Consider the following 17885-nt stretch of genomic DNA (forward strand, 5'->3'; position numbering starts at 1 on the left):
GAGGTGGCTTCTCCTGGGGAGAAGAGGAGAAAAGAAGGGCTGGAAGTGAGGCAGTAGCTTATGTCCAGCCCTCAGCTTTCCCAAAGCTGTCACTGCTCTGGCCCCCGCCCCCCATTTCATACACATGCACATGCACACACACGTGCACGTATGCACACATATCATTCCGGGCAGGGAGAACCATGTCTGCCAGTTTGGGGAAAGGCAGCGAGCCATGTGCTAGAACCCTGTTTGGAAACTGGCGCCACCCCTGCCCTGCAACTTGGAGCCAGCCCTCCTGTTCAGCTTTAGTCTCCCAGTCTGCAAAGAGAGGGGCTGGGACCTGCACCAAACATCAGGATTGAGCTCTCCCTGACAAGAGAGCAAAGGGCCCGTGCCTCTCGGTGCCTCTCACCCATGGATACAGGAATTCACTCATAATTTGCAAGGGATGGCAACTAATTCAAGCTCAGAGCCCAAATCCTTGGTGGAGCAAGGTAAGGTGAAGCAGAGAGAGAATGATGATGATGATGATGATGATGATGACGACAATGACAACAGCCAGCCCTCACAATTACCGAGCACCAATTATCTGCTAGGCACACTTTTTTGCACACTTCATCTCATTTAGCCTCACTTCACCCCATAGAGTGGGATCATTGTCCACACAGATGAAGAAACAGCCCCAGAGACCTCTAATTGTAAGCCCAAGTTCCCACAGCTAAAAAGTGTTGGAGCAGAGACTGGAGCCCAAGTTCATTTGGGCTCTAAAGCCATACCCTTAGCCCCACACCGTCCCGCCTCCCTCCCTCCCTAGATGAGGAGCTGTCCTGACAGCCCTGGGCAGCCTCAGCCACAGCTTAAATACCCCTCAAGCAAAAGGGACATCAGGTTCTCCTCAGGGAGAAGGTGCAGAGGGGAGCTACGTCTCCCCGGGTTGAAATCGGAGGTGAAGCTCTCCTGCTGAAACAAGTGTGGCACCAAGAATTATTTATTAACCAGTTCTTTGGATATTTATGTGAACTCAGATTCCTGAAGAAGTGTAAACGAAGACAAAGGCCCTCTTTTATTTACCTTCAATATGTTAAGGGGAAATATGAAAAAAAAAATCCTAACTATATGTAAGATACTTCAGTATTTCCTTAAAGTGATTATTTCAAGCCTCCTAAATATTTATACAAGCCTCTTAAGAAAAATAAAATGCTCACCTTGGCCAGTGTTGTCAGCTTATAGTCTTTACATACTCACTGAAATATTTCATCCTTGGAAATAAAATTCCTTGTTAAAATATCACTGTAATAAAGTATATACTCATCTTCACTTCTCACTCATTTCTTACCTAGTTAAACCCCTTTCATGGAAATATTTCCCCAAATACTCAATTTTTTAATCATTTCTTTGTGGTATATGATTAAGTAATTTCATATTAAATCCATATATTAAAGATTATATCTTAAATATAACCACTAATCAAAACAAATTAATTTATACATGCACATGGCTTAAAAATTTTTTTAGTAGTACCAGATAATATTCAATAAGAATTGAATTTCTTCCCTCCAATATCTTCATCCCATGACCCTTAGGCAACCACCGATAGCATTTTATGTGTTCTTCCAGAGGTATTCTATGCATACGCAAGGGTATTTGTCTGTATATCGCTCCTTTTAAAAATACAAATGGTGTCATATGATACTTCCTGGTTTGCACTTTGCTTTTTTTTTTTTTTTTTTACTTAATATCTAGTTTATAACTGTTGCAGTATAAGAAAAAACATACAAACTCTTCAGTTGCCTAATGTGCAAAATTTTGTGTTTGTCCTTAAATGTCTGCTTGTGTATTTTTATAATTTTTGCATCTACACTATTTGCAAGCAGTGTGTCAGTAATCTTTATTATTAATAAATAAAAAGCCAATTTTGGTAGATTCAAAATATGTATATATAAAGGAATCCTGCACACAATCTTATCAGAAATAGGAATTGGGATTGTTTTAATATCAGGTCTGGGTTAATGGAGACAGACCTAGATTTCCCTCTATTTTATCAGTGCATTATTTTTAGGTGAATTTGCCAACAGAGAGGCTTGAGTTCGTATCTTGACAGTGCTGTGTTCTACCTGGGGCTCAGGCCCTGCCCAGCACCTGCTTCTGAAGTCTACTAGGCTTCGGGGCTGCTGGAATTGCCCCTTCTCTCTGGGAGCTTCAGGGTCTGAGGGTGGCCACCTCCCCTTTCCTGCCTTCCAAATCCAGCCAGGGTGGTCCTCTCCCGCCTCTCTGGTGTGGCAAGCACAAAACCTCTGAGATGCCTAAGGCCTTTTCCAGCAGGAAAGGGACCAAGGTGAGGGGGGAACTGACCCAGAGGGAGTTTCCAAGATTCAGGGTGGACAGGATGCTAGGATAGGGCATAGGGCCCCTCTTTTCTGACTGAGCAGTCTCATTCTGTCCTCAGAGGACAGATCAGCTAGCTTCCTTCCTCTCCAGTCATCCCCTCACCCCCTCACTTTCCCTTCCTTCCTCAAGAGACAACGAAGAGATTCTTGGCTCTCCTTTATCTCCTCCAATAAGGAGGGGGCTGCTTCTCAGGACATCCCATTTTAGCGTCCCTGACACTGTGATGGAGCAGGGTTCATTTACTTTCACAGGAAACTCCCCAAGGTTGGACTCTATTGGCTTTCTGTTTAGTTTTGGTTCTTGACCTTGAGGCTTGGAAATCCCAGGCCCTGACCTTGAACCCCTCGGAGGACCTAGTTTTTGGCAGTGGCTGCCACTTGCCTTGCCGGCTGGTGTGGCTTGATGGTGTACAGCCTGAGCCCAGGGGTCAGGGCCCTGGAAAAGTCGGTCATCTTTAAAATGGGGTTTTCAAACTGGCTTTCCCAGAGGTGCCCCAGTGGGGATGGGGGGGCCTCAGGTGGAGGGGAGCCAGCTGTGCCTCCCACGTCTGCCTCAACCACAGCAGATCCCCCTCTACGTATTTTGTAGAGAACAACTGTATTGTCCCCCTGCTGTCAACCACCACAAACCAACCAAGACATGGAGCCTGGGAGGAAGGGCTGAGTTGTGGAATCTGCAGTGGTTGAGAGCATGGGCTTGGGGGTCAGACAGCCAGTATTCAGATCCTGCTCTGTCCTGACCCTTGTGTGGCCTCAGGTGAGCTGCTTCACCTCGTGCTGCTCCTTGGCAGGAGCTGAGCCTCCCTGACCCTCCCTCCCTCATCCTTGCCTTTGCATCCCCATCCTCCTCCCCTCCTCCCCACCTCTCCTGAGAAGGACACACCCACTCACCTGTCTCTCCCTGCCCTGGGTCCTACTGGGCCTGTCCGGTCTCCCCAGTCGGACTCTGAGGGCCCTGAGGGCAGGGGAGCTGTCTGATGTTTATCCTCTCTGAGCACGAAAGTAAAGGAGTTTGACAACTGTGTTAAAAATATGAAGAACATAAGAATCAGGTGTTATCTCTACCCAGAACCCCTGTCAGTATTACAGACCTCCAGGCTTTCTTCTATGAGTGCACACAACTTTTTTCACAAAATTGGAATCTTGCTGAGCAGAGTTTTGCACCTTGAGTTTTTTTTTCCTCTAACAACACATCTGAGAACGAGTTCCCTCACAGTTGCTGGTATGTAGCAGAGGGTCAGAGAAGGTTTATTTGATTAATTGCTCCCCGCTTGGCCTCTACTTTCCCACACCTGCAGTGGGAATACGTGCCTCTGCAGCTGTGCATGTGATGGAACGAGAACTTGGTTTGTCACATCAGGGATGCAATTCCTCTCAGGTGTGCTTAAGCCATTCCCCTGAGCTTTCCTTCCTTTCTCTGTAAATGGCCTGGCTAGGGTTCCTCCCTTTGGGGGCAGCGTGTGCAGGGGACAGAGGTCAAAAGAGACCCTGGCTTCACCGTTGACTACTGTGAGACTCAGGGCAAGTTATTTAACTTCCTTGTGCTGCCAAGTTCCCTTATCTGTAAAACAGAGGTCATGTTTGTCAGTGCCATCTCATGGGGGCTATTTTGAATTAAATGAATTAATAATGTGTAAGCTGCATAGAACAGTGCCTGGCCCATAAGAAGTTTTATTATTTTACTATTACTATTGCTACCACCTTGCTAGGTTGTTCAGATATAATGCTTCTAAAGCTCCTAGGCAGACAAGAATAGATGTTAATATCATGATAAAGGAGGCTACTGAAGTCCCAACACTGGAGCAGAGATTAAATGAGATAATTAGAGTAAGGGTCTGACTGGGGTCACGCCTCTCACACAGTCCGTGTGTTAATCCCACCCTAGCCCCAGTCCTAATGTGAGGACCCAGCAGCCGTCCCTTGCACCTTGGTGCCTACACAGCACTATCTAGAGAATGTCCCTGGAGATCCTGGCGCCAACGTGCAGACTCTTGGAAGCCGGAGAGAATCAGGCGGGCTTTAGTGGTGGCCGTGGGGTGTGTCCAGGTAGCCCTGCTTTTGCTGTTTCTGATTGGACCAGATCTGCACTCTATGGCTCCCTGACCACGACCCCATCAAATCTTGGTCTCCAGCCCCAGTCGTGGAGCCTGGCAGCCCTAACCAGGGAATCACGTTTCCCGGAGCACACAGGGCAGGGCAGGGCTGGGAACTGCAGTTTCCAGGGACTTGAGACAGGGACAGAAAACTCACTGTCTTGGCCCCATTTGAGAGACAGAGAATCTTGACTGTCCCAGCCAGCTCCCTGCCTTGGTAGGGCAGGTGCACGCCCAGAGGACTCTGCCTGCAAGCTCAGCTGCTCCCAGGAGCCTCTAGGTCACATTCTGAGCTTCGATTCTCACATGTAGGCGTTGGCTGTAGGGGTAGGAGATGGGATGACTCTATCTCATGGAGAAACTCAGTCTTTAAAAAAAATGTAATAAATCATTTGGCTTTCTTGCTATTTTCTCCTAATATCACGTATGAGGGCAAGAGTAAGCCTGAGTTCCCAAGAGTTGGAGTCTGGTTAATCATGATGTGGACCTCTCTTCTTTTTCCGCTCTGTTAAATGGCAAAGCTCTTCCTGCTCAGGACCTGACACAGTAGGGGGCCCACAGGGTTTTCTGCCTCCAGGAGGGATGGGGTGAAACCCAGATGGAAATTCCAATCGATGTGTGTCGCGCACCATGAGGGAGATTGGTCGAGCAAGAGTGACTGGCTCCCCGACCCTCCCCACGACTGTAGACACAGCCCAGAGTGCAGGCCCAGTATCTGGGGCAGAGGAATGTCCTTCCTATCAGGGCAAAGGGCTACATTCATTGAGCACTATGTGCTGGCCACACCTGCTCCTCTCAACAGCCCTGTAAGGTTGACACTATCAGCACTCCTATTGTACAGATGGGCAAACTGAGGCCCAGAGAAGTTAGGTGACAAGGTGGAGCTGGGAAATGTGCTAGGTCAGACTGAGCCTATGGTCCCACTCTTTTTGCATCAAAGGGAGCCCGGACACTCCCTTAACCACTAGCGTTTGAGGGCTGGGGAAATCTCAAGTTTGAGAAATCCAGAAGGGGGAGTCTGTCTGGGCCATTCGGGGCAGCAGGTGGTCTCATCTGCTCTGCTTGTTCCAGATTAGAAATTCAAACACTTGAAAGAAAAGCTGGCTTGTTTCCTCCTCTCTCAGAGATAAGCTTTGGCTGGCTCCAGTCTCAGGGCTCCAAAAGGAGGGACAACTTTCAGTAGGAAAGAAGGCACAGGACTTGTGGGGAGGTGGCAGGAGGGAGATGGCAGCTGGGGTGTGAAAGCCCCGGGAACCCTGGGTGAGACCCCAGGAACTGCCCACTGAGTCCCTCCCACAATCTCACCTCGATAAACCCCATGAGCACTTGCCCCATCTAGAGGATCTTATCACAAGCAGGGCAATCACAGGATTGATTTTCCTGGACTAGGATCTGCAGGACACATTGAACTCTGTTGGCCCAGACGCCTTTGATCCCCAGCTCATGGTGTCCCCTCGCTTGTCTCCTCCAGATGGAATCTACTATGGAGACAATCGGTTTAACGTGGTGAGCGAGTCAGGAACAGCCACACTGAAAGCTCGGCCGAGAGTCCGGCCCTTGCTGACCTTCCTTCCACTGGTGAGTACGAGGCTGCTCTGGGTGGGGGCACCTGTGGCTGCCACAGAAGAGGCAGCCCCACTACCCAGTGCAGCTCAGCCCCATCCTCCCTGGATGCCCTCTCTTCCTGATGCCAACCCAGGGCTAGAGCTACTGGGAGGAGGCATGGCCAAGGTCCGCTGCAGAAAGGCTGGGGTTAGGGATGTCGGCTCCTTTGGTGCCAAAGCCCAAGCCGAGGTTATGGGGAATTTGTGTACAAAGGCAGCACAGCTAAGCAGGGTTTATATTCTACAATCCTTGATGGCCCCCTGCCCCAACCAAGTGCTGCATTCGGTCTTGGCATTCAGAGACGACTGAGCCTGCATTTCTGCTTTCCTTGCCCAGTGCAGAAACAGATGAGTAAACAGGCTGTTAGTTTATGGTGGGCTTCCTGAAAGAGGCGACGCCCAAGCTGCCCCCAGGAGAAGGGTATTTGGGGCAGATGTGTTGGTTGGCCAGAAACCACAGGAAACCCAGCACTCCCTTCTTGAGCCTGTGGTTGGGCTTTTGTTTTTGAACAAGCTAGAGAGACCCAAAACCACGGCTCTGTGATCGGTTCTATTTACAGAGGTGAAGAGTCCCTGGGTTTTCTGGGTCAGTCTAGACCAGTGCTATCCAAGAGAAATATAATGCAAGCCTCATGTGTGATTTGAAATTTTCTAGTAGCCACACTAAAGGTAGAAAGAAATAGGTAAATCAAGTTTAATAATATATTTTACTTAACCCAACAAATATTTAAAAGATTATCATTTCAATATTTAATCAATGTAAACAAATAATAATGAGATATTTTACATTCTTTTTTTTTCAAAAGAAGTCCTCACGATCCAGTACATCGTTTACACTTACAGCATATGTCACTTGGCATTTCAAGCGCAGTAGTCACCTGTGGCCAGTGCTGCCAAACTGGGCAGCGTAGGCCTAGAGCCCAAGGTTCACTCCTGTCTGTGAGACCTGGGTCCTGGTTGGGACAATGCTGGCACTGAGGTCACTGCATCTGCACACCTCCCTGAAGGTTTGCACCACCTCAGCCAATGAGGCGCCTCGCCCTGGTGTGAGCTCTCGGGGAGCTGTTAGACCTTGTTGTCCCCATGCCTTGGTCCTGGGCACCCGTACATGCTCCTAGCACTGCCGGGCACAGCCACCTCCCTCTCTCCACCACCAATTCTTCTGGTGTGTCCAACCTAGACAACTAGACCCATGCCACCCTTCCCACTGCCCCTGAGCTCCCAGATGGGGGAGACTGAGTCTTGCTGCATCCCATTCTCCTTGCTGCATCCCCAAGGCCTCTATGTGGAGGGCTGGTCACACAGGCCTCCATGAATTAAAGCAATTTTCAACATGATAGACAAATACAGAAAGTACAGCAGCAACAACAAAAAGGTATAACACTAATGAGTCAGCTCCTGACTCTGTTTCCCGGAGATGCATAAAACTGTTGCCACCCATAAATGCAAGTAAAATAACTGAGATTTTCTATTGCTGGAAGTGAATTGGACTCTCTCTCCCCACCACACCAGCTTCTTTTTACCAAGGAAGGAACTGAACCCAGAAAGGGAGGCTCATTCCATTTCCTCAGTGCCAGCTACCCTGGACTGTGTACCAGCCACCCCACATGCCTGCTAGTGTTAACTCCTTGAGTCACAGAGCCACCCTAGGAGGAGGGTGCTGTCATTAATCCCCTTTCCACAGATGGAGAAATCGAAGCATGGAGAGGGGAAGGAATTGCCGGAGGGCATGCAGCTCCTAAGTGGCAGAGCTGGGGATCTGCACCCCAGGAACCTGGCTCTGGGGTCCAAGTTCTATTCAGGCCATCCTACTCTCCCTGCTTCCCACAGCCTGGCAGAACCACCTCCATCTTCCTTGTCTGCGTCTCTGAATCCCTGTCCAGCAGGCAGGGCCTGTGGGCACCAGAGTCTTCTCCTTTTTCGGAGTCACGGATCCCTTGGAGGCCGGGACAAGGCTATGGATTGCAGACACGCAGTTTAGCTTCCAATTATGGCTGACAGGGCTTACAGGCCCCCTGAAACACACCCACAATGCCCCTTTAGATTAGGACCTTTTGGCCTGATGGCTCATATCCCAGGGACACCCCTGTGCTCCTGACTCAGGTCACAAGACAGCAGCCCCACCATCCCTCCTTGCCTGTTCCTGTGTGGAGGGACCCTGAGCCAGCATCTTGGTTCTCCTGTCTGTCCACCTGCTCCTCTCCCTTCCCGTCCAGGCCAGGCTCTGGGCCAGCTCCTTTGCTTTCTTCCAGCTGGAGCAGGAGGCCAGGAGGATGGGCAGAACTGGGAGGACAGGGCACCATGGGAATGTGGGCTCACGTGCCAATACACTCATGCACACCCCGCCCCCAGCCCTGCCAAGTCACATTAACCTCTTGCCCATGGTGGCCTCATCCACAGGGGCGTGTAGGGAGCTGGGCCAGCATCAGAGCTGGCAGGCCGCTGCCCCTCCCCATCCTCCCTTCCCACACTCAGGGCTCCTCCCAGGCCAAGCTGCCCTGGGGCAGGGGAGGTGGAGGCAGCGGAGCCCCAAGAAGCCAGGTGATGGCCCTGACCAGGACCACACTCTTCCTCGAGCTCTGCCAGGGCCCGGGACCCCTTCTGAATGCACCCTCACTGTCTGTACCCCACATGAGCCTGCCAAGGGTTGGGGGCAAGAGGAAGGCAAGATGGGACAGAGTGAGGAGGGTAGTGACAGGTGCTTCTGCCCCCATTCTCTGATGCATCCTCACTGTTTGAGGTGAAGATGCTGAGGACTAGCAAACAATTTATCAGCATCTAGTAGGCGACGGCCACTTATGAAAAGGACCTTGGAATCCCTCCTGGACAGGGGTGGGACTGGAATTGACCCTGGGACAGCTGGCACCAGTCCCACTCTGCCACTGGGTTTTGGGGTGCTGAGGCCAGTCCCTTCCTCTCCCTGGGCCTTTGGCTCCTCATTCATAAGTGGGAGTCACAACAGACAGTCCTCAGGGTCTCCCCAGCTGGGACTCTCTGTGTTACAATGACTTCCTACTGGAGGCCAGGGGCGTGCTCAGCTCTTTGGTGCCCCTGAGAAGCCAGGCCCCAGTGGCACATGGGTCACTCCACAAGCTGGAAAGGCCTCACTCTGCTTCCACCTGTGCAAGCTAGTCCAGGGCTACCCACCTTCCTGCTTGGTGGAAGCTGGATCAGAATCCCCAAACTGAGGCCCAGGTTGGGGGGCTTGTGTCCAGATCACACAGCTCAGTAGAAGCAGAGCAGGCCTGGAGCCCTGGTTTCTCCTCCTGGTCCAGTCTTTCACCCCCGTGGGCCTGGGCTGAGTCCGGGAGGGATCCTTTTTCCCTCAGAATGATCTTCCCCACTTACTCCCACCTCCAAGGGGAAGTCAAGCCCAGTCAGAGCCAGAGCCTGGAACCCTGGCATGTCCCCTTGGCTTTTGAGATCTAAATGGATAGAATAGTGGGTGGTGGGAAGGTTGCACTTCTCTCTGGGGCTCCCTCTCACCCTCCCCTGGTCTGAATCAAACCATCCCCAGGGTGATGCATGTGGAGAATTAAACATAAAATGCCAATGTGGCAAATATGGGGAAACTGGCCTGACAGGTCCCTGGGGTGCCCTGGGCGGTAAGAGCTCCTTGGGTCACCCACCCTCTGAGTCAGACAGGCCTGGCTGTGCCAGGGGAGCGGTCAGGCCGGGCTTGAGGCCTCTTTGGATCCCTCCCGCTGTACCCCTGCTGTCAGGGAGCTGAAAGAAGCAGCCCAAGTCAGCTCAATTCCTCTTCTCCACCCCACCCACCTGCCACAGGAGCTCATCTCTGAAGTCAGGCCCCTGCTTCTTTTGGGGTTGAGATTTGAGCTCCTTAGAGTGAGCTGGGTGGGGCAGCTATTATTGGCTTTTGGCTGACTCATTTGGCTGATGTTGGCTGGAAGAGTTGTGTGGTGAGGGAGCCCCAGGTGTCTGGGTGGGGGTGTCAGAGGCCTGACCCTATCATGTAGCAACCTGGACCCAGAGTTCGACTGGACCCCCACCCCCTTCTCTACCCACCTGGCTCACAGTGGGGCCCTCGGCCTGAAGGTCCCAAGCTCCATCCACACCCCCATCCCTACCCACAAACAGCCGCCCGCTGGCTACTCCGTGGGTTCTGGGCTGTGCACCCCCAGCTCAGGCTGCCCCCAGGAAGACTGACAGGGAAGAGGCCCTAGAAGTGGGGACTCGGTGCCTGGGGCAGGATCTAGAAGTGGGGTGGTGTGGGCTCCCCCAGGCACCTCACCCTGAGGGAGGGCCAGAGAGGGGCCCTCCAGAGCACAGGATCAGGGTCCCAGGGTGTCTGGGATGGCAGATCTGTCCAGAGGGAGATGGCCTGGTGGGTAGAGATTCTTCTCTGGTCCCCAGGAGGGGATCTGAGCTATGGGAGAGGGTGGAGACCAGGGTGGGGGAAGCAACAGAGCTTTTTTAGACTGTGCCCACTGGCTCCTGACTTCAGAGATGCTGCCCGGTGAGGAGCACACACGCTGCCTTTATGAAATCAAGGCCCAGCATTTCTGACCTTCCCTCCCCGTCCCCTGACCCACACCCCCTACCTTCCCTCTGGTCCCCCAAGCCAGGAGTTGCTGCCCAATCTAGGAGAACAACTGGCTGGGCTTCACCCAGGTGGGGACACTGGGTGCCGGGAGGAGTTTCTTTGTGGTCCTCATTCTGGGGGGAACAGCAACCCCATCCCCTTGCTCCCCAAGCCTATGGTGGTGCCCAACCTTGCCCGGCTCCAACTCTGTCTCAGAGCTCAAAGAACTCTCCACCTGTTGCCTTCCTCTCCAAGGCACTGGTGCCCCAGACCAGGCCCCAGAGAAGTCTTGGTGTGGGGGTGTGCCTCTGCAGTGCGTGCCTTGGCGTGGGGGTGAGCCTCTGCAGCTCGGTGAGGAATCTGAGCTGGCCCACTGGCCCAGCCCCTGGAGCTGACCCACCTTGGGGTTTGACTGGGCTCTGAGGAATCCCAGGCATGAGGATGTATGAGGAACAGTGGGCCTGGTGGGGCAGGACTGAGTCATCAGTGGGGTGATGGGCTCTGGGTGGTGCAGCAGGGGGCAAGTGGCAGGCTCTCACCCTCAAAACTTCAAAGAGGAGACTAGCCTCATCCTTGAAAACTGAATGCTGCCTTCCCTCCCCTCTCCATCCCTCCCTCTTTCCCTCCCTCCTTCCAACCATCCCTTCCTTGCTCCTTTTCTTTAACTCTGAAATGTTTGTAGTCAAAAGGGCAGTGGGGAATTCCTGGTGACCTGGCCCTGCCCATGGGGAAGCACCACGTCTTCTCAGATCCAACCAGACAGACACACCCCAGGGGCTGTGCCCAGGGACTCGGGCCACTGCTGACCCAGTGATCTTTGGTTAGAACCTGAGGGAGGACAGAGCAGAGGAAATGACCTTTCTTGAGTAATGCTGTGTAGTATCTCTTTAGGTGTGAAGTGGCCTTTCATGCCACAGCAAATCCGAGGCAGGTGTGGCCTCCCCATTTTACAGCTGAGGAAACGGCCTCAGAAGGCAGGGGAAGAACACCTGTTTGGAGCGTGGACTGTGTGTCAGATCCTGTTTTCCATTGCATTTCAACAACAGAGTTAACATTGTAAAATCAGGTTTGTCTGACTACAGAGTTCATGTTCTTTCCACTCAATCACAATATATATATTTTTAAATTATCATTATATTGGATGTTTTTTAAACTATAAAGGAAACAGAATTTCATTGTTAAGAACTGAGAAAATAGAGACAAGTATAAAAAAGAAAATAAATATAAATATCCATGGAATAGTGCTCCTCCTTTCTTGTCTCCCCCCAACTAATCAGCTGCGGAGTAACTTTTCAATGGCTGCGATGGTTTTTAAAGGGCTGCTTTCACTGAGCTGGGGAGCTGGCCTGTGCCCTCTGCGAGGGGACCAATGGTCTTAGCTTCCAGGTGTTACCCGGGGATGGAAACAAGGAAGTGTGGTGGCCCAGTTTCCCGTGGAGTTCCCCAACTAGCAGGGCCAGGGCTGGACTCTGCCCCAGGTATTGAGCAAGGGCCTCTCTGCCGGAGCAGGGCAAGGAGTGGCTGTGGCCGTGGCCGGCTGCCCAGGCTGGCCCAAAGAGGGACCACCAGGCCGGCCTACCCACAGTGTGTTCAGATTTGCCCACAGGATGGTCCTCCTCTCTCCTGATGGGGCTGCCACCCTGGAAGACCCCCACATCCCTCTCCCCTGAGCATATTTGAGACACACTCCAACCCCCACAGGCAGCATCATGGAGCACTTGGGACTGTCATTTTCCCAAGGCAATAGCATCGGGGTGGGGCAGCTTCCCAACTGATTGCAGTCGCTGAAGTCCCAAGTCTGAGGCCAATGGTAACCTCAAGCCTGGCCCTGTCTGCATGGCCTCGTCCTGTCGCTTCTGGAGAACCAGCTTTGAAAACTCCTCCCTCCCAGCTCCTCTCCTCCTTTCCTGGCTTCTCCCTTCTCTCCCTGGAGACCGGAAACTATTTGGAGCCAATGGCAATAGTCTGTCCCAACACCCTGTCACCAAGGGTGGCCCCAAGTGTCCAGGCCACTGCCCACACAACAGAGGCGAGCTGAGTCACAGCCAGGATACCCTATGGGCCTGGGCTCCCTGAACACCATGGTCAAAATGGCCCTGGGAGAGCGTTTACAGGACAGGCAGGAAACTGAGGCCCAGCGAGAGAAGTGACTTTGCTCTGAGTTAATTGGTGGCAGAGCTGGCACCAGAACACAGGTTTTCCACCTTTTTAACCCTGTAATTCTTTCTACCATTCATTAATTCATCCAGGAATTTATTCATTCAACAAGCATTTATTGAATTGCCCTGTCTATGCCAGCTTTGTACTGAGAATCAGCCCAGCACTGACCCTGATAGTAAGGTCAGGCTGTGCAGCAAAAACTAGTCATCAAAAGGCTCCATTTGTGCTGGAGGACAAGTGGGAGGGCAAGTACTGTAGTGGTACAGAGGGTAAGCTTTGAGGTTCAAAATTGGCCCTGCCACTTACTAGCTGTGTGACCTTGGGCAATGTTTTTAAACTCTCTGTGCCTCAGTTTTCTCATCTATAAAATTAAAAACAATAACCTACCCCTTAGAGTTACTATGAGGAGTAACAGGGCTGCTACTTCACTGTGAAGTACTCAGAGCAGTGTCCAGTACATAGTAGGCACCTAGGAGATGTCCCCTGTAATAATAATGCACACAGGGCCTGAGGAATACACAGGAAGGAGAAATTAATTTGGCCTGGGGTGGTCAAAAAGGACTTTAGGGAGGAAGGGCATTTTATATGGGGTTTGAAGGATAGTTAAAAGTTTGCCTGGCAGGAGCCAGGCTGGGGCTGGAAGATGGAAGGACTGCTCAGTTCAGTACTGGGAAGGGATGAGGCTGGACTTGGAGATTTTACACAAAGATCAGAGAGTGGTGTGTCACATAGCACCTTAAGCTTTGGGGTGTGGTGGCAGGTGTGTCCTGAGACTTCCTTTATTTATTTTTTTGGGGGGGTGGGGAGGGGACCTAAAAAGCCTGAGTTCTGTCTGAGCTGCTGTTACAAGGGAGCTCAAGAGGTGGACTTCCATCCTGTGGGCTTGAGAGTCTAATGTGTTTTCAGAGTGCTTTAAGATCAAAGGGTAGGGTGGGCAGTATTACATTCGGCCATAAAGTCCATCTTCCTCCCCCACACATAATTATAATTAATTCTGGGTGACCCAGAAGGTGCTTCTAGGATTCCAAGGAGCTAAGCTTTGATTGTGCACATTTTTTCACCTTTCTTGGGGAGAGGATCAGAAGACAGTCCTTCTGTTACCATAGGTTCCCTTGGTCAGGGATATTATCTCATTTATCTTCACAATAGTCCTGCAAAGTAGGAAATATCTCCATTTTATAAATGAAGAAAATGGGTCTCAGCTATAAGGAGAAAAGATGAGTTGGAAGATTAGGTTTGCATCCTGGCCCTATTAAGGCTCTGACATAACATAGGTAAAGTTCCTAGAATAGGACAGGCATACAGTAGAAACATGAATAATAGTTTAACATCACCTCCCCTTACCCCGCCCTCCACTGCTCATCCAAGGTCACACAACTGGCAAAATTCACAGCATGGATTGGAATCCAAGAGTCTTGGCACTAAACCCCAAAATCTTTCTACTTTTCATTTACGTCCAAAAGAATAATCAGAGCTCTCCACCCTGGCTTTTGAAGGACTGGCCTCCATCTCATCAAAATCAGTAGACAGGGGACACTTCCAGGAAGATGGTGGAAGAAGGAGTGGCAGAGCTTGCTCTTCCACCAAAAATACCTAGAGGATGGGCAGAAATGGTCAGCTATTTGGGTGCTCAGGATACCAGGGGAGAACCGTGCAACCTCCAGGGAAGAGCGGGATGAAGAGGCGGAGAAACTGCGGTGAGTGACTCACTGTGTCTCTCGACACCCACCCCCCACCCTTGAGGCAAGCAGCTTCTGCTCGGCCCAGTTCCTGCTGTGGACGGGGAGAATCAGGGAAGCCCTCCTCCCCAGGATCGGAGGGGGATGCAGCACAGTTCTGATCCAACTGTTGGCCAGCAAAATTGGACCTCTGGGTCCTGCAGCCTTGGCCCTTTCTGGACAGGCTCCCATGGCACCCATGGTGCCATTGTTTCCACCCACCTCAGAAGCAGAGTGGACAGAGGGCTAAAAACACCCTGCTTTTGTAGGGCTGTTGGGAATAGGTTGCTGAGGGGCACCATCTACTGGGCAGGCTGGGAACATGCAGTCTGGGGAAGCTGCTTTCCTGATCCTCTTCCCAGGGCCCTCTGTAACTAGCCCTGCTTTGGCTGGGAAATACTGACAAACAATTGCCAAAGAAGAACCTTAAAAGGAACCCAATCAACAAAATTCTAGACAAGAGAGGGAAACCAACTTTCAGAATAATCTCATCAAGATAATCAGATGCCCAGATACCAGCAAAAAAGTATTACAAGCCATACTAAGAAACAAAAAGATATGACCCAGTCAAAGGAACAAATTAAAAAGTTGAAGGAGATACAGAATTAGGAACAACTAATTAAAGATGTTCAAACACAAATCTCCTAAACTAATTCAAGGACATGAAGGAAAATATGACTAAAGAGATAAAGGATATTAAGAAGATACTAAGTGAGCATAAAGAAGAATTTGAAAACATGCAAAGAAAAATAACAGGATTTGTGGGAATGAAAGGCATAGTAAATGAGAATAAAAATAGGCTAGAGTCATAGAACAGCAGATTTGAACAGGGAGAAGAAAAAGGATCAGTGACCTAGAAGTCAGAACATTCAAAATCGAACAGACAAAAGTATAGAGAAAAGAATGGAAATATTTGAGCAGGGTCTCAGAGAATTGAATGACAACATGAAGCACACAAACATATGCATCATGAGTGTCCCAGAAGAAGAGAGAAGGAAAAAGGGGAAGAAAGAATATTCAAGGAAATAATGGCCCAAAATTTCCCAACTCTTATGAAAGACAAGATACAAGTCCAAGAAGCACAAGGTACTCCAAACAGAATAAACCCTTAATAGACCTACTCTGAGACACATACTAATCAGAATGTCAACTGCCAAAGATAAAGAGACAATTCTGAAAGCAGCAAGAGAAAAGAAATTTGTCACATACAAGGGAACTGCAATAAGATTAAGTGCCGATTTCTCATCAGAAACCATGGAGGGGAGAAGGCAGTGGTATGATATATTTAAGGTACTGAAAGAGAAAAACTGCAAGCCAAGAATTCTTTATCCAGCAAAACTGTCCTTCAAAAATGAGGGAGAGTTTAAAATATTCCCAGATAAACAGGAGCTGAGAGAGTTTAACAAGAGTCCTGCCCTACAAGAAATACTAACAGGAGTTTTGCAGGTTGAAAAGAAAAGACAGGAGAGAGAGGCTTGAAGGAGAGTGTAGAAATGAAGATTATCAGGAAGGGTAACTGAAAGGATAAAAAGAGGGACAAAAATAAGAAAAGCTAAAGGATAAAATGGTGAGGTAAGTACTGCCTTTGCAGTAACAACATTGAATGTTAATGGATTAAACTCTCCAATCAAAAGACAGATTGGCATAATGGATAATATAGATATATATGTATGTGTATATATATGTGTGTGTGTGTATATATATATATGTGATCCATCTATATGCTGTCTGCAAGAGACTCATCTTAGACCCAAGGATACAAATACGTTGAAAGTGAAAGGTTGAAAAAGATATTCCACACAAACAGTAACCCAAAGAGACCTGGGGTAGCTTTACTAATATTGGACAAATGTTATAAGGGACAAGGAAGGACATTATATATTAATAAAAGGGGCACTCCACCAAGAAGTCATACCAATCATAAATATTTATGCACCTAACCAGGATGCCCCAAAATACATGAGGCAAAAAATGGCAAAACTGAAGGGAGAAATAGATGACTCTACAATAATAGTTGGAGACTTCAATACATCACTCTCGTCAATAGATAGAACATGTAGACAGATGATCAAAAAGGAAACAGGGAACTTGAATAAAATGATAAATAGCTAAAAATGTCTTGAAAAAGAATGACATTGGAAGACTCACTTTGCCTGATTTTAAAGCATATTACAAAACTACAGTGGTCAAAACAGCATAGTACTGGCATAAAGATAGACATATTGATCAATGGAACTGAACTGAGAGTTCAGAAATAGACCCGCACATTTATGGTCTATTGATTTTTGGCAAGTCTTCCAAGTCCATTCAACTGGGTCAGAACAGTCTCTTCAACAAATGGTGCTGAGAAAACTGGAAATCCTATACAAAAGAATGAAAGAAGACCCCTATCTCACATCTTAACAAAAATTAACCCAAAATGAATCCAAGACCTAAATATAAGAGGCAGGACCATAAAACTCATAGGAAAAAATGTAGGAAAGCATCTTCCAGATTTTGTGGTTGGTGGAGATTTCTCAGACTTGACACCCAAAGCACAAGCAACAAAAGAAAAAATAGATAAATGGGACTGCCTCAAAATTGAATATTTTGTCAAAAATCTGAAAAGGCAGCCTACTCAATGGGAGAAAATATTTGGAAACCACATATCCGATAAGGGTTTAATATCCAGAATATATAAAGAAATCCTACAACTCAACAGTAAAAAGACAAACAACCCAATTAAAAAATTGGCAAAAGACTTGAATAGACATTTTTCCAAAGAGGAAATACAAATGGCTAAAAAGTACATGAAAAGATATTCGGCTTCACCACGTATCAGGGAAATGCAAATCAAAACCACAGTGAGATATCATTTCACACCTACTAGAATGGCCACCATTAAACAGAAAACCACAAGTGTTGGAGAGGATGTGGAGAAATAGGAACACTCATTCACTGCTGGTGGGAATGTAAAGTGGTGCAGCCGCTGTGGAAGACAGTTTGGCGGTTCCTCAGGAAGCTAAGTATAGAACTGCCATATGACCTGGCCAATCCTGCTACTAGGTATATACTCAAAAGACCTGAAAGCAGGGATGCAAACAGACACTTGCACACCAATGTTCATAGCGGCATTATTCACAATTGCCAAAAGATGGAAACATCCCAAGTGTCCGTCAACTGATGAATGGATAAACAAAATGTGGTGTATACATATGATGGAATATTATTCAGCTGTAAAAAGGGACGAAGTCCTGAAGCATGCGACAACATGGATGAACTTTGAGCACATTAAGTTGAGTGAAATAAGTCAGACACAGAAGGACAAATATTGTATGATCTCATTAATATGAACTAATTATAATAAGTAAATTCATAGAGTTAAAATCTAGACTATGGGTACCGGGAGGTAGAATGAG

The 17885-nt window shown here is 49.0% G+C and overlaps 1 protein-coding gene across 1 annotated transcript in view; it reads left to right on the plus strand.

The window, feature by feature from the left end:
* The window catches only part of C7H6orf132 (chromosome 7 C6orf132 homolog), a 33884-nt gene that overhangs the window by 5776 nt on the left and 10223 nt on the right, over positions 1 to 17885 (plus strand). Inside the window, exon 2 of the mRNA XM_037844589.1 lies at positions 5934 to 6040. Coding sequence (XP_037700517.1) covers positions 5934 to 6040 — 107 coding nt within the window. The remainder of the gene's footprint in view (positions 1 to 5933; positions 6041 to 17885) is intronic.

The sequence above is a fragment of the Choloepus didactylus genome, chromosome 7 (assembly GCF_015220235.1).
Source record: "Choloepus didactylus isolate mChoDid1 chromosome 7, mChoDid1.pri, whole genome shotgun sequence".
Classification (NCBI taxonomy): domain Eukaryota; kingdom Metazoa; phylum Chordata; class Mammalia; order Pilosa; family Megalonychidae; genus Choloepus; species Choloepus didactylus.